Source organism: Callospermophilus lateralis, chromosome 6, assembly GCF_048772815.1.
Source record: "Callospermophilus lateralis isolate mCalLat2 chromosome 6, mCalLat2.hap1, whole genome shotgun sequence".
Taxonomy (NCBI): domain Eukaryota; kingdom Metazoa; phylum Chordata; class Mammalia; order Rodentia; family Sciuridae; genus Callospermophilus; species Callospermophilus lateralis.
Genome location: NC_135310.1, coordinates 48,136,305 through 48,161,708, shown reverse-complemented (window position 1 = coordinate 48,161,708; position 25,404 = coordinate 48,136,305). Strand labels below are relative to the sequence as shown.

Here is a 25,404-nt window from a genome sequence, read left to right as displayed (position 1 = left end):
GTTTTCTTTTACTGATTTTCTGTCAGGGCTATTAAAGTATTAGATTTAATACAGTTTCACTTGATCCACCAAGTGTAGGAGAAATGGGAAAGCAGAATAACTAGAACAAAAAGAGGCAAAAACAAGCGAAAACTTTGCCTCTTTTGGAAGCATTTATTTATTGTAATGAATATTCTTACTCTTGATCTTAGAGACATCTAAGTGTGTCTCTGGCTAATCCATAGCCTACCCTTAGCTCAAGTTTGTACCCCTTTAATATAAGTCATAATAATGCTCTTTTCCTAAAATCACCTTTTCCCCTAGCATGACCAGTCTTGTAGATGTAAATCACAAATCATCCTTTTTTCAAATTCATTTTTGTAGAAATTTGTGGAAGCAGATAAGTCCTCTATTTTGCTTATGTTTATATTGCCATAATGAATAAAGGTCTTATAGAGTTCGTTAACCTTTACAAGTATAGAAACCATTATTCTGTCGATTCATTTAATACTGGTAACAGTTCATAATATGTTAGATTAGCTGCTGATCCAAGTGCACTTAAATTGTTTTATTTTAGATGGAAGTAACCATAAATGTGTTGGTTTTAATTCTCCAGGAAGAGACCATATTTAGGTTCTTATCCATGTATATGTTATATACCTATGTCTGTATTTAACTGTAGAGAGAGAGATAGCTGATTGTCTGGTACCTACCTCTCTCTACTCTCTAATCAAAAAATCCTGTTTTCTATTGCTCTGTGACTCACACCTAAAATCCCAGCAACTCAGGAGGCAAAAGGATGGCAAGTTTAAAGCCAGCTTCAGCAACTTAATGAGGCCTTAAGCAACTTAGTGAGACTCTGTCTCAAAACATGGAAAGGGTTCAGCAAGTTAGTAAGGCCCTAAGCAATTTAATAGACTATCTCAAAATAAAACATAAAAAGGGCTGGGGATGGAACTCAGAGGTAAAGCCCCCTTAAATTCAATCCCTAGTACCAAAAAAAAAAAACAAAAACTTAAAACACAAAATTCCTTTTTTTTTCTCCTAATCTCATTTCCCATGTACCCTCAAAAAAAGCAAAGCAAATTTTCTCATAAATTTAGGGAAAAAAGGATAGTAAAATTAGAATTTTCTTTTGGAAAAATAGAAAAAACAAGAAAGGTGAAGGTGCAAACTATAACTGTATAATTTAGTTTTGATTTTTTTTAATGTGGAGGATAAAAGGATTAAAAATACATATTATTGTTTTATCCTATTGATATAAGTATAAAAACAGTTTAAGCTGGGGTCTCAAATTAATAATTAGAAGAACTTGGATTTTGATTTAGAACACCTGAACAAAATCTTATTCTATAGCTTTATTAACTGTAGTATAAAGAGTAAATGAAAATTTTTTCCTGGGTGATTAGGTAGGTAGATAACACAGTATAAGACAGATTTGGGTGTTGGATGAAGGGAAAGGGGCAAGAGTAAGTAAGCATAGTGATATGAATTTGGTTTGGGTTATGCTACCTGTTAAAGAAGGTGTGAAAACAAAAACATTAAAGGCACTTGTAAGTATTATCTGGAATATAGGAGAGAATAATTCAGTTAAGGAGGTTCATGAATTTTCACAAATCATAATGATAAGTAGCAATTGAATTAGCAAAATAGACTGATTTTCTAGGAAGAGAAAAGTAAGAGAAGTAAGACGGATCCAAAGGAACACCAACAGAGAAGTTACTGAACAACCGCAGAGGGTATTTTTACTAAATCGAAGGTTGAAGCAAGATTTCTTTGTTTTTAATTGTTGTCTACCTGAAATATCTTTCTTTGAATTTTTCATGAATTTCCTAGAGATTTTATGATTCTAAAAACGTTTTGCATTTCCTGAAAATTTATTAAGAATATTAGATAGTCCAACAGCATTTCTGTAAAAAGAAATATCCATACAAAACAGAATCTCATATGTTAAGCAAATCATTGTTGGCAGTAAAGAAGATGTCCTTAAAATTGAGAGAAATATTGGAAAGAATTAGTAGGCCTTTTATCCCTCAGTTGGTATTTTGAGTATTGGATTAAAATATTTCCATGTTGTAAAGGTGAGTTCCTTAATAGGTTTCAACTTAGCTGTGTAGAAAATATTTTTTAAATCTCCTATCACTGCAATTAATTTTTGCTTTGCAAAAAACATTGCAGTGGGATTGGAGATATAGCCCAGTGGTAGACTGCTGCCTGGTTGACTCCCCAGCACTTCAATCAATCAATCAATCAAATTGCAATTATGAGAAAATTTGTCCTCAGTTATATCCAGTTAAAGTTATTTTATGTGCCCTGATAATTGAAACAGGGCCTAGATAAGTGTGTTCTTGTGTCTATATATTAATTGATTTCTTTTTTTTTTTTTTTGATATTTAGAACCTAATCCACCAATAGATCAAGTTATACAGAAACCAGGAGTTGTACAGAGATTTGTGAAATTCCTTGAAAGAAATGAAAATTGTACCTTACAAGTGAGTCTGAAGTTTTCTTTCTTAATCTCTTGTAGAAATGACTTTAAAGTTTCCATATTAAAATTCTTCAATACTGACTATATTATAAGCATTCAGAAAGTACTTGGCAATTAAAGGAAAACATTCTTCTCATCTGTCTTGCCCTGGGCATGATGATAATGCTTGTTTCTTCTAGGAATTGTTATTTTATTAAGCAATATTTTAAAAATATATAAGATTTAATTAATGTTAATAAAAATTCTATGGTTGTTATCCTTCAAAAAATATTTTTTGTTTTAGGAAACCTCAAACTAAAATGTTAACCCAATGGTTAAGTTAATTTTGTTTCTTAGTAAACCACAGTTATAATTTTTTCCCATTAAACATTTTAACTAATCAATTAGTTCCTTTTTTTGAAACAAAGAATAAATTAGTATAATCTAGTAAAAATGTGACTAAAGTTTGTTTTTTCCCAAAGAGCATTACTTTTCAACCATGTATGATTTAAGATGTCTTCTATATAATTTGCTACTAGTGGAAAATCACCAAAGTTTGCAAATATTTTAATTTTTAAAAGAACCAAACAGTTTATCCTTCCTGACTTTATTGCTAAGTAAATTCTTAAGTAAGAGTACAGGGTGGAATTCTATCAGTTTGAGGAATTCAGTTAACCTTTACCTAACTGTCGGGTTTCTGTTCTCAAGACCAAATGGCTCAGGGGTTACTCCAGTTGAATGGGGCTGACTGGGTGCGCAAAATAACCACACAAGAGACACAAGTACCTTTTTGTTTGGAGTCACTGTGACATCTCCTCTGACCTTAAGGGTTTGCAGAAAGAGAGAATGAGAGTATGCACTGACCCCTTTTATTGAGGAGAAGAAGCTGTTCAAATGAGGCAAAGGGTCAGGTTTTAGGGAGCTGAGTCTGTCTTCATGATGTATAGTGTCAGCAGGTTGACTGACACCTGGGTAGGCCACACCCAAGGGCACAGTAAGAGAAGGGGACACACACAAGGCACTTCCATGGAAGATTCTATCCTAAACAGGGCAAGGGGTTATATTACAAAGGAACAAGTGAGCATAGCTTCACCCATGGGGCTGTAGCAAGACACACCCATGCACGAGACACTGACCCTCGAACCCAAGAAGGATGGGGAAAGCTCTGCCACATTTCTGTGACTGAGCGCCTCAGCACCTAGCTGTTTTTGTCACTGATGAGGGAATGTTATTTGACAGTTGTTGGATTTACAACTTAATTACCTGAATAATTTGGGAAAAGCCCTCACATAGGCAGAGGAATATAGAGCACATGTGAATGTGAAAAATTGTTGAGAATGTGTATAATAAGGGTCTTTGAGGAAAAGGCTACTTTATTTTCTGGTTTGATTTTTTACTCTCATTTATTTTTGGATCAGAAATCATGAGATCTAGTCTCTTGACTTTATATAAAAGCCCAGATTCCAGACATCTGAGTATTCTGATATCTAGTTTATTATATAGCTCTTTAATTGTAAGGTAGTGAAATGAAATGAGTGATATGAATAAATCATTCATTGTGCTGGGTGTGGTAGTGCACGCCTGTAATCCCAACAGGTCAGGAGGCTGAGATGTTCAAAGTCAGCTTCAACAACTTAGCAAGGCCCTAAGCATCTTAGGGAGACCCTGTCTCAAAATAAAAAATAGAAAATGCTGGGGATGTGGTTCAATGGTTAAGTACCCTGATCTTAATCCCTGGTTCAAAAAAAAATGACTAGCTGAGTCAAATATTATATGAGATTATAGTTCCAAAATATTATATGGTATGATAGTTCTCAAACACTGTGAACTTGGCAACTTATTCTGTATGGGGGGAATCAAGGAAGACTTCCCAAAATAGTCTTGAAGGCGAAGGAGAGTTTGGTGAACTGAGAGTAGGAAAATAGTTTTAGGTTGAGAGAATAGCATAGTGTATTCAGGACTTAGGGAACTTGATATTTATTAGTTACTATAATTAATACCTAATGAAATACAATAGTGTAACCTTGGGGTAGCGCCATACCATATATGTGAATATTACTTCAGGCTATTAGTCTGTCTAAAACCTGTGTGGGGTGTATAATCCAGAATGACCTGCAAACATGTTTTGTTTGCCTGCACACATGTTTTAAAACATGTGAATTAGACTTTTTAAAAATTGGGAAATTTCAAATGAATATCCAGATTTCTTTTTATTTCTTTGACAAATCAGAAGAGTTAGCATTATTGCCACATAGTAAAAGTGAAATTGAACTGAATAGAAGTTCTTTTTTCCTTTTTAGAAAGTTCCTGTTTCTTTCTTTAATCATACATATGCATTCTAATTTTTCACAGTTCTTCAGTAGGTTTATGAATGGAGGATTTTGTGGAGTAATCTTTTGTCTTCTTAAAATATATGTGTAGTTTTTTAGTAGTAGATGGATACAATACTTTTATTTTATGTATTTATTTTTATGTGGTGCTGAGGATCAAACCCAGTACCTCATATGTGCCAGGCAAGTGTTCTACCACTGAGCTACAACCCCAACCCCTTAATTGTCTTTTATTTATTTCATTATTTACAACTTGTCACAACTATGGTCTCCACTACTTTTTAGTATAAATTTTTTCTTAGTCTTGCACATAACAATAACTATACTTTTCAGTATTTCAGTAATGGTTTTGTGTGCAATTTCTGTTAATGATGATATTTCTGTTAATGGTGATATCTACCGTAATATGAAAGCTGTCTCTTCAATGTTTTAAGCTATAGTCATTGCTTAGTTTTCCTGTGAATTTATATGTTGCCTTCTGTATTTACAGCTTTATTGTTTGAGATCCATGGGTTCAATTTTTCTTAGTAGCTGCTGTTAAATTCTATCATAATATAAATTTATCCAAATTCTAATTGAATTGATGTGAATAACTTCTTTGAAACTCTCCTGCTTAAAAGATCATCAGAAATCCTAGTACTGTCTCTGCTAATAATGAAATCTTGATGTTGAACAAATACCTCTAACTCCCTAAAATTCCATTTTCTTATTTTTTATATAAGGAGGTTGGGGCTACTTGCTACCTACGGAAACAAGTTCCTTTTATGATTCTGTTGCTCTATAAAGTAGTGTTTCATTTATTTTTGAACTTTCTTCAGAATACTTCTCAAACATCAGCAATTTTATTAATTAAAGTGTGTTATATATTGTTGGTTTTGTAAATTACCATTTATCCCTTCTCAGTTCTTGTTTTTACAGATTGAAGAATACTATTGTTTTTCTTAATTAAAAGTTTTCATCTATGAAATCTGACTTCACAAAATGGATCTTATTAATCATGTCAGTCTTTCTCTCAGACTTGTCCAGTTATGTTTTTACTTCTTCTCTTCTTCCTTTTTTTCTCCTTTCTGACATTTTTTTCATGGTTTTATTTATTTTACTCTCTTACCTTAGTTTGAAGCAGCATGGGCACTAACTAATATAGCATCTGGAACTTTTCTGCATACCAAGGTAGTGATTGAAACTGGGGCTGTTCCAATTTTTATCAAACTTCTTAATTCAGAACATGAAGATGTTCAGGAACAGGTAAGCTACGTTTCTAACTTATTATATATTATGTAAGTTAAGTTTCTAACTTATTATGTATATTAGGTATTAATTTTATCTTGAAAATGCCATTTGTAATTATGATTTGTAATTTTTTTTTGACTAATTTCTACATTGCACTTGTTAAAAACAGTAATTTCTTTTCAGTATCAGATTAGAAGGGTAAAAGAATGAACTGTCTGGGGCATAATCCTAAATTCTTAGTAAGAGTGATATCAGCTAGCATAGGAAGCACTCTTTTTATTTACAAAACAATGTACTGAGACCCAGAAAAGTTAATAGTTTACTTGAAATCATGAATGGCTGGTAGGTTTTAAAGCTGGGTCAGTCTAACTAGTTATTTTGTGAGCGGGGGGAGTGGTTATTATATTTTTCTGTTTTTAATTATTACATTGCTTTGAATAGAACCATTTTTAATGTACTTCATGAATATATTTTCAAGATTTTCTTGTAAGAGGAAAAATTTGATCAAATATAATTGTACCATCCAAAGAAAATAAATTATTTTGGTATTTTTGTTTCACATCATTTTTATGCATGTTGATCTATAGATCTCTCTACCATTCCATTCATCACCTTTTTAAAAAAAATCTACTTAATATGAATATTGGGAGTTTTTTCTTATAACATTAATTATTCTTCCAAGAAAATTTTCCTGATTACTCAGTATAAACTCAGATATTTTCTATAATTTGCTATCAGTTACTTGATTGTACATTTATTTCCAGTATTAAAATTATTGTGATGAACATCACTATATGTAATTTTCTTATACCTCTCAATTTTTTATTAGAGAAAATGACTACTCTATCAACAGAACTAAAATTGCTAAGGGTCTTTTTACATATTTCAAAGTTGGTCTCTAAAAATAATATCTACATCAAGAGAATATAATAGGGCTGGGGATGTGACTCAAGTGGTAGCGCGTTCGCCAGGCATGCACGGGGCGCTGGGTTCGATCCTCAGCACCACATAAAAATAAAAAAATAAAGATGTTGTGTCCACCGAAAACTAAAAAATAAATATTAAAAAGTTCTCTCTCTCTTTTAAAAAAAAAAAAAAGAGAGAAAATATTATACTTCCTAGGATGAGAAATACCTTTACTTTAAAGGATTTTTTGTTTGTTTTTTGTTTTTTTTTTTTAACAATTTTATTTTTAGTTGTAAATGGACGCAATACCTTTAAAATTATTTATCTATTTTTATATGGTGCTGAGGATCAAACCCTGTGCCTTGAATGTGCTAGGCAAGTACTCTACCACTGAGCTTCAGCCCCAGCCCTGTTTATGTTTATTTTTTTACAAGTTTTTCTTTCAAAAATTTAAAAAATATGTATATCTAAACTAGAAGTCAGAAGTCTTAATTCATGTTTAAAATGTTAAATTAAAATTTTCCCAATTGAAAAATAGTGTGTACTTTTGTTTTTATAGGAAAAATTCAAAGTGAGAATATAATAAAATAATAATTTGTATTTGCATAATTTCTCATCTAACTAAAATTTAATGAGTGAATAATTTGATCTTTGCCACCATTTATTTTTACAGTGATAATAAAATCTGACTAATATTAAAGTTTATTTTCAGTGATTCATCTAATTCTCATGTTACTACTTTATTTTTCTATGCATTGTCTCTTTCTTTTTTTTTTTTTTTTTTTCCTTTTGTGGTGCTGGGGATTGAACCCAAGGCCTTGTGCATGCAAGGCAAGCACTCTGCCAGCTGAGCTATATCCCCAGCCCTATGCATTGTCTCTTTCTTTTCCTGTTTTACAGATCCACTAGTTAGAAGATTTCTTTTCATAGGAACAAACCTCTTGTACAAATAATTGGAAAATTTCCTGAGTAGATATCTTTTGTCTTTCCATACAAGAACTTTTAAAATTCCTTCATCTTATAATTAATTTGTTTAAAATTATAAACTTGAATTTCTAAAATGTTCGTTTCTTTCTGACATTACTTTTCATTTTCACATGTTTTAGAAAATTGTGATTTTGTTCATTCTGTACTAAAGTATCATTCTTAAGGGAGTATTTTAATTAACATATTATCTTAAGAGTATAATTTTTTTGTTTTTTTTTTAAGGCTGTTTGGGCACTTGGTAATATTGCAGGAGATAATGCAGAATGCAGAGATTTTGTTTTGAATTGTGACATACTTCCACCTCTTTTAGAGTAAGTGCTTTGTTTAAACTTTTTCCAATTAAATTAATTCTACTTTAAGAAAACTATATCCTCTACTTTCTGTGTGTGTGTTTGTGTGTGTGTGTTTGTGTGTGTATGTATGTGTGGTGCTGGATTGAACCAGGGCCTTGTGCATACAATGCAAGCACTCTACTGACTCCTACTATATTTTACAATATACAATTAAGTTTTTCAGCAGTGTTTTCTAATTTTGTTTACTGATGCCCACAGTGGCTTGAAAGTAGGTTAAACCAGAAAAAAATTTCAAATTGTATAATTTCTGTATCTCTTAGGTTCTCTTAAATCAACTTGCAAGGAGGAAACATTTATTAGACTCATGGTTTCAGAGATTTCAGTCCATAGTTATTTGGCCCTATTACTTTGAGCATGTGGCAAGACAGAACATCATAGCAGGGAGCATATGTTGGAGCAAAGCTGCTTAATTTATAGCTATTGGGAAACAAAAAGAACAAGATCCACTTCAAGGGCATGCCCTCCACTGACCTAACTTCATCCACTAGACCCCATCTCCTAAAGGTCCAAGTACCTCCCAATAGCACCACAGGCTAGAAGCCAAACCTTTAGCACATAAACCTCAGTGGGCAATGTGGGGAGGATTTAAGGTTCGAACTATTAACAGTAGGTTAGGTGTATTATATGCATTTTCGCCTTACAATATTTCCAACTAATGATGATCTATCAGGATGTTACCCCATCATAAGTCAAAGAACATTTGAATTTTATTTGTTTTGATGCTATTGTAAATAAAATTGTTAATTTTTTTTACTTGGTAATGTAAAGAAATACTACTGATTTTTGGTGTCTATCTTATGCCTAGCAATTTGGTTGAATTCATAATAATTTTTCATGTATAATATTTTAGAATTCTTCATATAAGGTTTTATCATCTGAGAATAGATTTCACTTATTGCTTTTCAATTTGAATTTCTTTTTCTTTTGTAATTGCTCTGGCTAGAACTTTTAGTACCATGTTGCAAAGAAGTAACAAAAACCACTGTCTTGGTTCTTGTGTTGGAATAAAAACTTTTGACTAATTATCATCAAGTATAATAGCTCTGGGTTTTTCATAAATGTCCTTTATCATGTTGATGTAGTTTCCTTCTATTCCTAATGTTGATTTTTTTAACAAAACTGAGTTCTTCTAAATATGTCATTTGAAATGATCAAGTTTTTGCCTTCATTTTATTAATGTGGGTTTATGTATTAATTGATACTTATTAATTGAACCATCCTTGCATTCCTAGGATAAAACCCATGGGATATATAGTTATTTCATCTTTTTAATATGCCAGTGGGCTAAATTTCTTAGAAATTTGTTGAGGAATTTTGGATGTATATTCATAAAGAATTCAAAAATTATAAAAATTTGTAAAAATTTCAAAAGTCTGTGCTTTTATTGTACTGTCTTTGGCTTTGTTATCAAGGTAATGGTGTCCTCCTAAAATTAATTAGGAATTGTTATGTGTTTTGGAAGAATGAGAAGGATGTAATTCTTTGTAGAATTCACTAGTGAACCCATTCTAATGCTGAACTTTATTGGGAAGGTTTTAATTAGTAATTTAATATCTTTACCTATTTTAGGCCTATTCATATTTTTTTATTTTTTCTTGAGTCATTTGATTGTTTCTAACCATTTTCTCATTTCTTTTTCATGACCCAGTTTGTTGCCTTTGATTGTTCACAATATTCTCAGATATCAGATAATTCTTTTTATTTCTGAAAGGTCAATAGTAATATCCTCACTTTGATTTCTAATTGTAGTAATTTGAGTCTCTTTATTGGTCCAGACAGCGATTTGTCGATCCTTTTTTTTTTTTTTTTTTAAGAGTTTTGTGGCTTTGCATTTTTTTTAAACCTTTTTTTAGTTATACATGGACACAATGTCTTTATTTTGTTTATTTGTTTTTTTATGTGGTGCTGAGGATCAAACCCAGTGCCTCACATGTTCGAGGCAAGTGCTTTGCCACTGAGACACAACCCCAGCCCCAGTAATTTTGGATTTTATTGACTCTAATTTTTCTAGTTTCTTTGCAGGCTGGGTACTGGGGATTGAACTCGGGTACTCCACTGAGCCACATCCCCAGCCCTAGTTTGTATTTTATTTACAGACAGGGTCTTACTGAGTTGCTTAGCGCCTCACTTTTTGCTGAAGCTGGCTTTGAACTTGTGATCCTACTGCCTCAGCCATCAAGCCACTAGGATTACAGGCTTGTGCCATCACGCCTGGCTCAGGAAACTTTTTTTTTTTTTTTAATAATTTTTAGTTGTTGATGGACCTTTATTTTAATTACTTATTTATATGTCGTGCTGAGAATCAAACCCAGTGCCCCACACTCACAAGGCAAGTGCTCCACCACTAAGACTCCAGCCCCTCAGGGAACATTCTTTACATAACTGCTTTTCCACCCTGGCAGTTTCCAGGTAGGCAAAACAAAGACAAAAGATTCCCCATTTTTTTTCAGGGAATCATCACACAGGTCCAAGTGCAGATACAGAAGTCCAAGGAAACTAGTCTGCTCTGTTCCCTCTGGAACCAGGAACTCACAGTGGGAACAGACTGCCATGTTAAACTCTGCTGTCAAACTGAAAGGGGTTTGAGCTAGGATAAATTAAAATGTCAGAAAGCTTTCCTGTTGTGAAACATATTTCAGCCCTTTCCTGAATAAAAGTTCTTTTAGTTACTATACTCTTTTAATTATCTTTCAGAGTTCAATTTGATTTTGACCATGTTTGCAACTCTTTCAATATTCTTCAGGAGGGACCAGTTCCCTTCTTTACTCTTTTTACTGATGTCTCTCCAAAATGGGGATTTTTCTTCAATCTATATTCAATATTTCTTTTCTTTTTTTTTTTTGTGGTGCTGGGGATTGAACTCAGGATCTTATGCATGCAAGGCAAGCACTCTACCAACTGAGCTATACCCCTAGCCCTAGAGTTTCTATATTTCTGTAGCAGGTTTGTGGAGGTCCTCAAGAGGTTAACAGACTCATGGAAAAGCAATCCAAATTTTGGTATGTGTGCTTTTATTGTAAGTTGTAAGGATCTGTCGTGGCCTTGGAGTTTACACCTTCCTAAAGTTTCAATGACTACCACTTCATGGGATCTCCTATTTAAATATAATAACTAGGATATATAAATAACTAAAAAGAACTTATTCTGTTTTTGTGGGGAGCTGTTATTGACTTTTTTTTTTGGTACTGAGGATTGAACCCAGGGGTGCTCAACCACAGCCACATCCCCAGCCCTTTTTTATATTTTATTTAGAGACAGGGTCTCACTAAGTTGCCAAGGCTGGCTTTGAACTTTAAATCCTCCTGCCTCTGCCTCCTGAGCTGCTGGGATTACAAGTAAGTGACATTGCACCTGGCCCCTGTTACTAACTTATTGGGAGGCCGAGAGGAAAAATTCTTGTTTTAAACACTCAGTTTCTTTAGTCATTGAAAATCAGATAAGAAATATTTAGAAGAATAATCTATTAAAAACAAAACAAAGAATCCCCTTATCAATAAATGATCTTCATTTAATTTTACATTGTATTCCTTGCTTCCTGAATTTGTATAATGTAGTATTTTCACGGTTAAAAGTAATCTAGTACTCTTTAAAATATATAGAAGTAATTAAGTTTCCCACAACACCTACTATTTTCAGAGTTATTTATGATTTAAGAATTTGTTCAGATCTTAGAGTCAAGATTTAAAATATATAAGACATCATCTCCCTCTAGTCAGAACGGCAGCTCTTATGAAGACAAACAACAGTAAGTGTTGGTGAGGATGTAGGGAAAAAGGTACACTCATATACTGCTGGTGGGACTGCAATTGGTGCAGCCAATCTAGAAAGCAGTATGGAGATTCCTTGGAAAATTGGGAATGGAACCATATTTGACCCAGCTGTCCCTCTCCTCGGGCTATACCCAAAGGACTTAAAACAGCGTACTGCAGGGACACAGCCACATTGATTGATGTTTATAGCAGCACAATTCACAGTAGCTAAATTGTGAAACCAACCTAGATGCCCTTCAATAGGCATCAATAGATGAATGGTTAAAAAAAAAATGTGGCATATATACACAATGGAATATTACTCAGCAATAAAAGAGAATAAAATCATGGCATTGCAGGTAAATGGATGGAGTTAGAGAAGATAATGCTAAGTGAAGTTAGCCAACCCCAAAAATCCAAAAGCCGAATGTTTTCTTTGATATAAGGAGGCTGATTCATAGTGGGATAGGGAGAGGGAGCATGGGAAGAATAGAGGAACTCTAGATAGGGCAGAAGGGTTGAATGGAAAGGGAGTGGGCATGGAATTAGAAATGATGGTGGAATGTGATGAGATATGAAAAATTATGCTCTATATGTGTAATAAGAATTATAATGCAATCCACTGTCATATAAAATAAAATTTAAAAAGATTTAAAATATAGAGCTGTTTATTTTTGTTTTTGAAAATATAATGAATATCTTAAAATATATTGCAAAGAGTTTGTATATCATGATAGAAAATAGCTAAAGAGAAAAAAATGAAGATAAAGTGACAGTTCCTTTTTTCTTTTTTTTGACAGGTTATTAACAAATTCAAACAGACTTACTACAACCAGAAATGCTGTATGGGCTCTCTCAAATTTATGTAGAGGCAAAAACCCTCCTCCAAACTTTAGTAAGGTATGAAGAAAATACACAAATTAAGAAATCTGTCTCCATAAACTTTTTAAGTTTCTATTGGTAGATTTTTTTGAGGTTAGAATACTAATTTTTGTTAGTATTTATGTTTATTATTGACTAGACAATATTTTCACATTCACAAAATTCAAAAGATTTACCATAAAAGGGAAATTTCCCTTCTTTTCTTTCCATTCATTTAATTCATTTGCCCATAGGCAACCACTATAACCAGATATTTAGGTATCTTGGAGTTGAATTTAGGAATCTTTTTGGAGCTAAAGCTTCCAAAAAAGATTAAAGTTATTCTCCTACTATTGGTTATGAAATTGGGAATGTAAAATAGCATAAATACTTCGGTATTAATTGAGTAGCATTCTCATTCTCTGATACTTACCCAAGAGATATGAAATAGTATGTCTTTAAAAAAAAAAAGTCCCATATGCAAATCTTAATGCAGTTTTATTCATGATCATCAAAAACTGGAAATGGTCTAAATTTATATCATTTGGTGTATGGATAGTACAATGCATTCATGTGATGGAATACAACTCAACAATAAGAAGCAACAAACTACTGACACATGCAACAACATAGATTGATCTCAAAAGCATTAAGCTAAATGAAGGAAGCCATGCACAAATGCTGCATTGTGCATGATTACATTTAGTATTTTGGAAACAGAATCTATATGAATGAAAATCAGATAGGTAACCAGGCATTGTGGTACCAATCATCAAGGCAACTCAGAAGACCAAGGCAGGAGGATTGCCTGAACAACTTAGTGAGACCCTATCTAAAAAAAAAAAAAAAAAAAAAATTTAAAAAGTAAATAAATAAATAAAAAGATGCTGGAAATATAGATCAGTGGTAGAATACACTGGGTTCAATCCCCAGGAAAAATGTTGGGGGTGGGGGTGGAATGAGACTGGTGATTACCTGAGGAAAGGAAATTGACTTTACAAGTAGACAAAAGAGAACTTTTCAGAATGATAAATATTCTGAATTGTTATTGAATATTGGTTATACTGATATATACATTTGTTAATATTAGTTTACAAAAAGACATACTGAAATTGTATAGCTAAAAAGTGTGTAATTATGTTCTATATAACTACTTTAATAAAACAGATTTTTTAAAAAATATATCTCTTAAAGAAACATAATAAATGAAATGTTTAATCCCTGATTAATTCATGGATCACAATAAATTTTTAGCTTAAAAAATTTGACTGTGATTCCTACCTTAGATATTGTGACAATGTTAAAATCTGGGTGTGATAATCATATTGTAATAGAAGAATGTTGGATGACCATTTTCTTAGGAGATCCATGTTAAAGTATTTAGAGGTGACATATCATGATAATGTTTGCAATTGGTTCTCACATGATCCAGTAAAAAAACAAGAAAAAACACATGTGCTCATGTATGAATATGGAGAATGTACAAAGTTGATAATGGCTAGAGCTGGGGATGTGGCTCAAATGGTAGCGCTCTCCCCTGGCATGCGTGCGGCCTGGGTTCGATCCTCAGCACCTCATACAAACAAAAGATGTGTCCGCCGAAAAACTAAATAAAAAGATAAATATTAAAATTCTCTCTCTCTCTCTCTCTCAAAAAAAAAAAAAAAAGTTGATAATGGCTAGATCTAGGTGAATAGCCTGTGGGTATTGATTGTACTTTTTTTTAAACCAATTTTCTGTACACTTGAAGTTTTTCAAAATAATTTATTAAAAAAGGAAACACATCATCTCCCTTGATACCCCCTAGTCTATATTACTGTTTGTCACTTGGGTTATTATAGTAGCATCTCAACAAATTTTGCTTATCTTCTTACCCACCCATCATTTTCTTTTTTTTTTTTCAGGAGGGTGGGTACTGGGGATTGAACTCATGGTCATTCAACTATTGAGCCACATTCCTAGCTATTTCAGAAATTAAAAAAATCATGAGTTTTACATTGTATGTCTTTTGAGAACCATCCTGAAATCTTGGATCATTCTGCTCTGGATGTGAATCTTTTCTTTGTCTAGTATATCCATGCTGTGTGCTTGAGGTATTGTAGTGCTTGTATTCCAGAACCCTTATTTTACTTAATGATACCTTCAGAATTCAGTTTGAATTCTAGCACTTCAGATATGCCAAAGAGAAGCTGTAAATTGCTTCTTTTAGTGAAGAGATGAAAAGTGTTTACCTTAATAAGGAAGGGGAAAAAATGTGTTTTGACATTGCAAAGATCTATAACAAGAACAGATCTTCTGTCCATAGAATATGAAGAAGGAAAAAGAAATTTGTGCTAGTTTTGCTGATGTGCCTTATGCTACAAAACAAAAGTTACAGGCACAGTGCTTGGTGAATGCTTAGTTAAGTAGAAAAAGACATTAAGTTTGTGTCTTTACAGAAAAAAAAGCATAGAATATATTAGATTTGGTACTATTACATGATTTTATGCTTCAATTGAGAGTCTTGGAATTTATCTCCTATCTGTAAGGAGTGGGGGAGACTGCTATAGTTCTTAGGAAAGACACTAAGAGATACATTCGATTGCCAATTAAAAAAAAAATCAACCTTAAGGAATATAGAATCAGTACCTATCATGAGAATAAAAAGAGCTGATAGTCAAGCAGTTACTGAATGGAAGGTATTGATCTCATATGCTACATGCATTCTTAAAAATTTAATTGTACCACTTACTTGTTTTACAAAGATTTTGAGGTTTAGAGATGTTAGGTAATTTTTTCCATGGACACTCAGCTAGTAAGCTATGTTTTGACCCCAGATCTGTCTGACAAAGAGGAAGAAGGGCCATAGAATTTATTTAATCTTTTAAACCCTTTTCCCCACAGATTTGTAAACTGAATCTCAGAGAGATAAAGTAGCTTGCTACTCTGTACAACTAATTGTAGTGTTAGTGCTAAAGGGATTACGAATCTGTTATTGTCTGTTTAGTTTAGTTTTCTTAGTTGAAGATCTTATGTACATATACATATATATATATATATATATATATATATATATACACACACACACATATATACTTATATTTTCTATTCCTTTGTATCTCAAATGATTATTAGATTTATTCCCAGTAAATCACCTGTAATGAATAAGGCAAAGTTCATGTAAGTTAGACCATCTTCCATGTTCATTATAACAAACACTGAACTGAAGCGTTTAGACTTCTCTCAGTTTTACACAGACAGGAGATACCAAATACATATTTATTATTTTTTTAAAAAACTTCACTTCTTATTGAATATAAGTTTAATAGCAACCATTAGTTTCATGTTCATAAATCTGATCATAATTTTAAAACAATAGGATGTTTTGATTTCTCTGGTATTATTATAGGATTGGTTTTTGTTTTAAAATAAATTTAAAAGAAACTTGGTTTTAGATAAATAAAAAATTAAAATTTGATTCTTTCTTCCCTTCCAGGTTTCACCTTGCTTAAATGTCTTGTCACGATTATTGTTTAGCAGTGACCCGGATGTGTTAGCAGATGTGTGCTGGGCCCTTTCTTATCTCTCTGATGGACCCAATGATAAAATTCAAGCAGTCATAGATTCTGGAGTCTGTCGAAGATTGGTGGAACTTTTGATGTAACTATAATTTATGCTTTAGAATTGTATGATTATATATTAAGAGTAGCAATTGAAATAATGGCCTTGTAAACATCTTAAGAGTCACTGTCTTCAGGAAGAATTTAAAAGCTACCAACCCTACACTTTGCAAAGTACCAATAGTTCTAAAAAAATTGATCCTTAATTCATGTCTTATATCCTGAAATATTTCATAAATGAATTTTTTTTGTTTTATCTGATTTTTTATGAATGAGTGCTCATGGCTATTAACTTCTGTGGTGGTGCATGAGACATTATTAATGAACTAAGAACTAAGAACATAGTTCCCGCTCTTCAAATAACCAGTAACCTTGTTTATTATTCATTATAGTAATTAATTGTTATAAAAAGCCATGTAGTGAAAATCCTTTATTATTTTACTTGTATTAAAATAATGTTTCTCTTTGCTGGGTTCTTATAATTGCTGTCTTTAAAAAGAGCAGCTTTTCCATTCAAAGATGTTAAAACTTTTTCTTTTAAAGAGATAGCTTCTTCATCCTCCTACCTCCTTGAAAAAATGTTATCTTCCTTCCTTCCTTTTATAAAAAAGCCATAAGTAAGCTTAAACAGGGCACAGGTACCACAAAGAATAGAGGTCTAATAAGGGGTTGAGGCCCCAACATGAGTACAGCATCAGAGGGGAATGAACAGGCAAGTCTAATAGAGAGATCAGGGCCTAGGTTTGAGAATGGCATTCACCATACTGAAAAGGCAAGCAGGCTAAAGCAGGGCTTGGAGCCAACACGTCGTGAGTTAGCAGCCTATCTGGGTCAGAAGATTGGCCATATATAGGAAAATTAATATCAAAGCAGCTGGTTTCTTGTTATCAGAGAATGGAGATATGAAAATTAAACAGGGGAAAGTCTGAATAACCCTTATGGTGGTAGATTAGAACTGGAACTATCAATGTAAGCTCATGGCTTTCAACATAAAAAGACAATTGTGTGTGTGTGTATGTGTGTGTGTGTGTATGTGTGTGTCTATTCTCTCAAAGGTCCTAGAAGGAATGACACCCCTATACTTATAAACTGAGCACAGTGAATGGTCAGATCTTGGTTTCTCAATAATACTTTCCATTCCAAGGAATCAGGATTCTTAGAGAAATGATAGTTCCAGAACTGGCACTGAGAAAAAAAATAAGGTGAACACAGAAGGTAGTTAGTGCTCAAAGAATGGAGAAATTTCAAAGATACAGAATCCCACTAGAAGGGGGCTCCCACTGTCCAAAACTGAGACAGTATGAATTTCAAAGATAAATTATAGTAATAATGTATTTAACTTATTGAATAAAATAGAAAATCCACAAGTCCACACTAACATAAGTAGATTAATATATAGATAAGGCATATAGTTGGATGATAGTAGTAGAAAATCACCATCTGTAAAAATACTGATAGTTACTCATTACTTCAGACAATAAACATCAAGAGATGCTAAAACTAGTGGTAAAAGTATCTTAAAGAATAAGATTTTTAGCCATGCAGAGTGGCGCACATCTGTAATCCCAGCAGCTGGGGAGGCTAAGGCAAGTGGATGCAAGTTCAAAGCCAGCCTCAGCAGAACTGAGGTGCTAAGCAACTCAGTGAGACCCTGTCTCTAAATAAAATACAAAATAGGGCTCGGGGTGTGGCTCAGTGGTCAAGTGCCCCTGAGTTCAATCCCTGGTACAAAAAAATATATAGGATTTTTACAGAGTCTTGGTGTATTTCCTCATGAAATTCTAATTATAAAGGGGGGGTCAATAATGGTAAAGTAGAAAAATCTGGCAGATACTGTTTAGTGACCAGAATTCAGTGCCACTATAATGGGACAAAAGAGATACCATATGCCACCTCACAGGATATAATGAAAAAACTATAGCATTTGTGGTTTCTAGCTGAAAATATATAACCTGAGACTTAATCACAAGGAAACACTGGATAAAAAAAAAAAAATGGCTAATGATCTTCAAAAATCTTAAAATCATGAACATCAAGGGAAGGCTGAAGAACTGTTCCAGATTGAAAGAGACCAAAGACACATGGCAACTGGGTCACACTAGATGTCATTATAAATATATTACTGAGAAAATTAGTGAAATATAATGGGATTTGTGGTGTGTAGTATATAAGAAAATGGAAGGTTTTTGTGCTGTTTTTTGCAACTTTCTGTAAATTTTAAATTCTTAGTATGTAAGTTCCTATTTTTATTTTTAGGCACAATGATTATAAAGTTGTATCACCTGCATTAAGAGCAGTTGGTAATGTTGTGACTGGTGATGATATTCAAACACAGGTAAGTTTAGACTTATTAATATGACAGATTGTTATTGTAATGGATTATAGGTTTATTGTGTTTCATATCACTTGATTACATATTAATCAAAATTTTAGCATTAGTATAATTGTACAAGCACCCATGACAGTGTGCATATTCCTGATAATGTAATTAACTCAGATATCTATTTAGGAAAGTATTATCTTAGACCTGTATCAATGCAAAGAAGTATATGATGTGGATTCTGCTTTTGAGGGATTTATAATAAAAATATGGAGAAAATAAATATTAAAACAAATTATTTAAGGAAGTAAATATATGCTATTAACTGTCATATAATAGATGGTATAACCAGGTATGGTGGCACACATCTGTAACCCCAGTAACTTGGGAGGCTGAGATAGGAGGATCATGTGTTTAAAGCCAGCCTTAGCACAGTGAGGCATTAAGCAACTCAGTGAGACCCTATCTTTAAATAAAATACAAAATAGGCCTGGGGATGTGACTCAGTGGTTGAGTGTCCCGAAGTTCAATCCCCAGTACCCTCCCATAAATGAATGAGCAAATAAATGTTATAAAAATTTGAAAAAGAGATCAGAGTGCTGAGAATCTGTTCAGGTTCCATAAAACATTAGAAAGCTAGATCTTAAAAATTAAAGAAGTACTTATGAGACTAGAAGAGAGCTATGTAATCCTAGATATAGCGGTATAGAGACCTCTGTGAGATATGTTTTAGAGGCATTGAACTTAACTTGAATAGAAACTTTTAGTGAACAGGTGATTGATTTTAAATAGGTTAGAAATGGGGTTATAAATGGGAGGGGGTTTTGTACTAGATTACAGACACAAATTATGAGACAGGAAGGATGGTAAGGAATAACTGTATATGCGTGTGTATCTTTTTGAGAATTGTGAAATGTCAAATAAGGTATGAGATCAAGGTTGACTCCAGATTTAGGGTGGAGTTTTTTTTTTAAAAAAACTCTCTAACACATTAGATTCTCCCTCTTTTACTACCTTTCAGTAGGTTTTTTTCTAACCTACAGGATTTTTTAATTTTACTCTTCTCAAGTCTATTTAGATAACTACAAAAGTTATTAAACAGTTGATAGTTCATTTAAAGTAACTCTCTAAATGAAAATGTCTATCTAAACATACACTGTATTTTTTAGCCAAAATTTCAGAGCACTGTTTGTACATTCTTCCTCAAGTAAATTTAATGTGAATCATTGGGAATGATTTTGATATAGGAAAATAATTAATATTACCATGGAATAAAGAAATACAGAGAATATACTTATTTACAAAAGAAAAATGGAACAGGAAAAATTTTAATGAAATAGCCTTATTCCATACATTAAGATTTCTTATTATAAAATTAAATGCTTTCAGACTGATAAATATTTTTTTCACTAATTTCATTTTGAAAACTAGAGGTTAGATCCTGACCTCAGTCGCTAAATCTTTAAGCAGTTATTTCAGTTGAACTCTGAACATATTCCCCAAAATTGTGACTTTTTTAAAAAAAAACATTGAGTTTGAATGAAGACTCCTATACTTGGTTATATTTTAAAAACAGCATTTTCATTGATAATGCTACAAATTAACTTGCTTTAACTTGTAAACTCGCTTTAATTTATAAACTTGAAGGAAGAGCCTCTGATTTGCATTTTTGTAAATTGAGAATATGGCACTTCCTTACACTGGCATTAGACAAGTTGTGGCAACAGCAGGAAGGAAGAAGATAGCAAGTACCTAAGTTTTACTTTGAGAGGAATTTCTCTGTTTTGATTTTGTTTATTGGAATGATTTTTATACTTAAAAGTAATATATTAGATTTTTGTATGGGTTAATTATTAAGAAACTTTTTGTTTCTATTTCTTACTTGTTTTAGGTAATTTTGAATTGTTCTGCATTACCCTGTCTCTTACACTTGTTGAGTAGCCCAAAGGAGTCAATTAGAAAAGAAGCCTGCTGGACTATTTCTAACATCACTGCTGGAAACAGAGCTCAGATTCAGGTAAATACTTTCTAGATCTGAGATTAGAGCAGGAAGGTCTAAGGTGCCAGTTTGGACAAAAGTCAGCATTTTATCAGTGATGTGTGTGTGTGTGTGTGTGTGTGTGTGTGTGTGTGTGTTGCTGGGGATTGAACCTAGGGCTATGTGCATGTGAGGCAAGCACTCTACCAACTGAGTTATATCCCCAGCCCATCAGTGATGTATTTTAGTGAGTTACTAAAAGAAGGTTAAAAAAATAAAAAAAAAATCTGAAAAGCAGTTTAAAGAACTTGACATGTCCTCCTCTAAAATGTTAATATTTATTTTTCATTATCTAGTGAGAAATGTGCATTTGTATACATAAAAATATCTAATATTGTGCCTGACACACAGTGGTTAGTTTCTAAAACAGGGATTTTTTTTTTAATGTTTTAAATAAGTTAGACAGTGATCGTCTTCCTCTTATAGCTTTTAGTGGTTTACTAGAATTCTATTAAGCTCAAGTCAGTGATTACTTATCCATTTTGATGAATCATATGCCAGTGCTTTATCATTTATATTCTGCTGAAAGCTTCTCTATTCTTTTAAAAGCTTATTTCCTTTTAGAAGAAGAAAGTACCTGAAAGTTTATTGATAGATGAGAAACAAAATATTTCCAAAACTTTGACCATTGAGTTTCTTTACTCCTCTACTTGGTAATATTTTAAAAGTATTTTGCACTAATTATGCTATATTATTTTTTCTCCTCCCAGGCTGTTATAGATGCAAGTATTTTTCCTGTTTTGATTGAGATTCTTCAGAAAGCAGAGTTTCGCACCAGAAAAGAAGCAGCTTGGGCTATAACTAATGCAACATCAGGAGGCACTCCAGAGCAAATAAGGTATGATTCAGATATTTAAAAATTGCTTTTTAAGTGTAAGTCAGAATTCGAAAAACACATTTTTTATTTGTCAATGAAACTAACATTATTAGTATGTTAGTTTGTTAACATGAAATGGCAGCATTTGCTGTATCTTTTCATTCACATTGTTTTTTTGTTTTTTGGGTTTTCTTGTACTAGGGATTGAATCCAAAGGTGTTTTTTTGTTGTTTGTTTGTTTGTTTGTTTGTTTGTTTGTTTGTTTTTACCACTGAGTCACGTCTCCAGTTCTTTTTTTTTATTTTTTATTTTGAAACAGGGTTTTGCTAAGTTGCTGAGGCAGATCTTGCTAAGTTGCTGAAACTGCCTAAGTTGCTGAGATCCTCCTGTCTCAACCTCTAAGTTGCTATGTTACTGGCACAATGGTTGTTTTGTTTGTTTAATTAAATTAACACCATATTTCTTGACAGGCTGGAGATTAAGAATCTGAACAGGAACAGTTTACATTAATTTGCAAAATACAGTGTCATGAGCATTAGAAAAACATAACACCACAAAAATTTAAGTTATCAACTTATTTAGAGTAAAATAAAAATTGAAAGAGTCATTTATTTAGTGATGTTCTATTCTGTATCAGTTGTTTGCCTTGCCAAAAGATAGTATTATTTATTTATTTATTTATTTATTTATTGGTATCAGGAATTCAATCCAGGGGTGCTTAAGCACTGAGTCACATTCACAGCCCTATATTAAATTTTTTATTTTGAGATAGGGACTCACTAAGTTGCTTAGGGCCTCACTAAGTTGCTAAGACTGGGTTTGAACTTGGCATCCTCCTGCCTCAGCTTTCTGTGCCACTGGGATTACAGTCATGTACCACTGTAGAGCTATTTTTCTACACTAGTTATCTTTTTTAAATGCACACTTTTAAAAATCTAGATCTTTATTTATTTTATTGACAGTAAAATGGTTGGTACAAAGGACTCTTAAGTCAGTCTGATTTCAAGTTCTGCTCCTTTAGTAAAAGTTATGTGACCTTTACAGTCATTTAGCCTTTTTAATCTAGTTTCATTTTTTTTAAATGAATTCAATAACTGTACCTTAAGTTAAATTTATGCATTTAAAGTGATCAGCACAGTGTCTAATTATCAGCTTCTCAACATCTAATTATCAGCTTCTCAACAAACTACTATTGTTATTTATAATCATTAGTTTTGTCAATATTGATTCCTAAATCTCTTTTTATCATGTACTTTCAATTTTTATCTCCTGTAGCAAAGCTCCACTTTGTTCCTTTAATAAAAGCCTACCTTCCTGCAGAATCTGCTTACTCTGAGGATTCCTTCATGAAATTCAAGACGTCTTAGATTTCTTATAAGTGGCTATTTAGGGAATATTTTCTAGTGAATGTTTGCTTTGTTGTTGTTGTTTTTTTTTTTTAATTTATAAAACAGGAGTTAATTGTGATGCTGTTTTATAAAATAGAGGATTTTCAAACTACCTATTGAGATCTTTGTCTTTCGGTGCTTTCATTATACTATGATCTTGTTCTCTCAGATTCATACTTATGTACAGTGATAACATGTCTCTGCTTTTTATATTTCATTACACCTCATTGTTTTAGTATTCAGTAGTAGTAAAGCAAGATTATTTCATTGTGCTATCTTGTATTTTTTAAATGTTAGTGTTATTTTTATCTGCTTTGGTCTGAAAGTTTGTTCATCTCCAAACAGTTATATATTTTTTTCCAATTTATTTTCATTATTATATCCATTCTGGATAGTATTCCTTAAAGTTATTAGTATGGTTTAAGTGCCCAATGAGATCATTATTTCTCTAACCAGTTTCACCATTTCATTAACTCTACATGTATGGGAAGAGAAATTCAGGATCTCAGATTAGGTTCAGCATGCATACATTCCACTAGCACTTGTTGAGTGCCTACTATTGCCAATTGTTGCACTATGTCATTTAGTTATTCTACCGGCAAAATGTTAGGTGCTTTTATGTAATGCTTTCTCTTTTTCATTTTTTTAATATTTATTTTTTAGTTGTAGGTGGACTCAATATCTTTATTTCATTTTTATGTGGTGCTGAGGTTTGAACCCAGTGCCTCATGTGTGCTAGGTGAGCACTCTACCACTGAGCCACAACCCCAGCACCCCCATAATATTATCTCTTCTAACCTCATAACTGTGAGATAATCATTCATTCAACAAATATTTCTGATAAGTTACAATATAGTATTATGGTAAGTGAGTGCTCCAGTGACGGTATACACATTTTTTTTTTTTTAAGAGACAGGCACTTTGATTAAATGCCATACTGTTCTCATAACTTTCTAAGGTTGGTACTATTATTAGCCACATTTTAAGATGGAGAAACAGAGGTATAGAGCAACAACTAAAGGTCACACAGTTAATAAAGAATAGAATTGGGTCTTGAACTCATGTAGTCTGGCTTCAGGGCCTGTTTTTAACTTCTGTGCTTAATATGAAGTTTTTGCCAAGTAAACAAACGAGTTACTTCATTCTAGAGAATGGAAAAACAGCTAACAACAAGGAAAGATCAAAGCATTAGGAAGTGAGTGGAATATTTTTTGACTATTATTTATAAATATTATTTATACGATGACTTCTTGTATTCCTAGAGGTCTTCTATAGTTCTGAAACATAGTATGTATACATATAAATACTGTGTATATATACTGTGTTTTAGAAGATTAGCTAGGATTCTTTTTGTGAGAAAAGATTTTTCTAAAATTTAATTTAGATGACCCTTCTCCCTCTCCCTGTCTGTCTCTCTCACCAAATGACCCCTATGTGTATACATAGACTTGCCCTTTTGAAAAACAGGTTGAACATATGATTCTTAGTGCTCATATGCCATGCAAAAAGAGATGTAAGTGCCAGTTTTCCCATGTGTGTACTTTGTAATTTGCAATACCATTTACTGCTAATTATAGTAAATTAAAGACTAGAAGAATAAAGGTTTTTAGATTCGTTTGTAGATAAAAATTTAAATGTTTGTAATATTTGAGTTTCACAGGAATATGTTTCTTAATTGCTTATATACCATTTCATTATGAAGAATATTTTTGTGTTATTACAGTAAACAGTGTTTATTTAAATCTTTCGAATCTTCCCTCCATTTCTCTTTTTTAAATTATTCTGAAGGTATTTGGTAGCCTTAGGCTGCATTAAGCCACTTTGTGACCTTTTGACTGTTATGGACTCCAAAATAGTTCAAGTGGCTTTAAATGGACTTGAAAATATTTTACGTCTTGGAGAACAAGAATCTAAGCAGAATGGCGTAGGCATTAATTCATACTGTGCTCTCATTGAAGAAGCATATGGTAAGCAATTAGTTAAAAATTTTCAATTGCAGTTAATTCTTAATTGTCTGTCATAGACAATTTTCCCCTCTACTTGCATACATGTTTTTTGTTGTGAGACCAGTATATTTTAAAAAAATGTTTAAAAAATGTTACCCATAATTCTATTTTCCTAACAACTTATTTCACTGTTTACCTCTTTTTTACATTGTCCTATGCACAAATACTTTAGATCAATTTAATTACAGTGTGTAGTTTTGTATTCTACTTGTTAATATTTTAGAGAAAGTTTATACTTCTCCATAATATTTACAATTATAATTGCCATATAATATTATACGAGTGAACAGTGTGTGTAGTTTCAGTCACACTCTTGCAGTTGACCTTTAGTTTGCTTCTGATTATGCCAACATAAGCATTTTTCTGCATATAAA

At 32.5% G+C, this 25,404-nt stretch overlaps 1 protein-coding gene across 2 annotated transcripts in view; it reads left to right on the top strand.

Annotated features, from left to right (window-relative positions):
• The window catches only part of Kpna5 (karyopherin subunit alpha 5), a 39,537-nt gene that overhangs the window by 9,483 nt on the left and 4,650 nt on the right, over window positions 1–25,404 (top strand). The window contains exons 5-13 of one of the 2 annotated variants that reach the window (XM_076859805.2): window positions 2,377–2,471; window positions 5,890–6,021; window positions 8,122–8,210; window positions 12,802–12,901; window positions 16,338–16,501; window positions 18,718–18,796; window positions 20,673–20,798; window positions 21,530–21,657; window positions 24,813–24,991. In XM_076859805.2, coding sequence (XP_076715920.1) covers window positions 2,377–2,471; window positions 5,890–6,021; window positions 8,122–8,210; window positions 12,802–12,901; window positions 16,338–16,501; window positions 18,718–18,796; window positions 20,673–20,798; window positions 21,530–21,657; window positions 24,813–24,991 — 1,092 coding nt within the window. The remainder of the gene's footprint in view (window positions 1–2,376; window positions 2,472–5,889; window positions 6,022–8,121; window positions 8,211–12,801; window positions 12,902–16,337; window positions 16,502–18,717; window positions 18,797–20,672; window positions 20,799–21,529; window positions 21,658–24,812; window positions 24,992–25,404) is intronic. The other variant, XM_076859806.2, reaches the window with a different exon arrangement.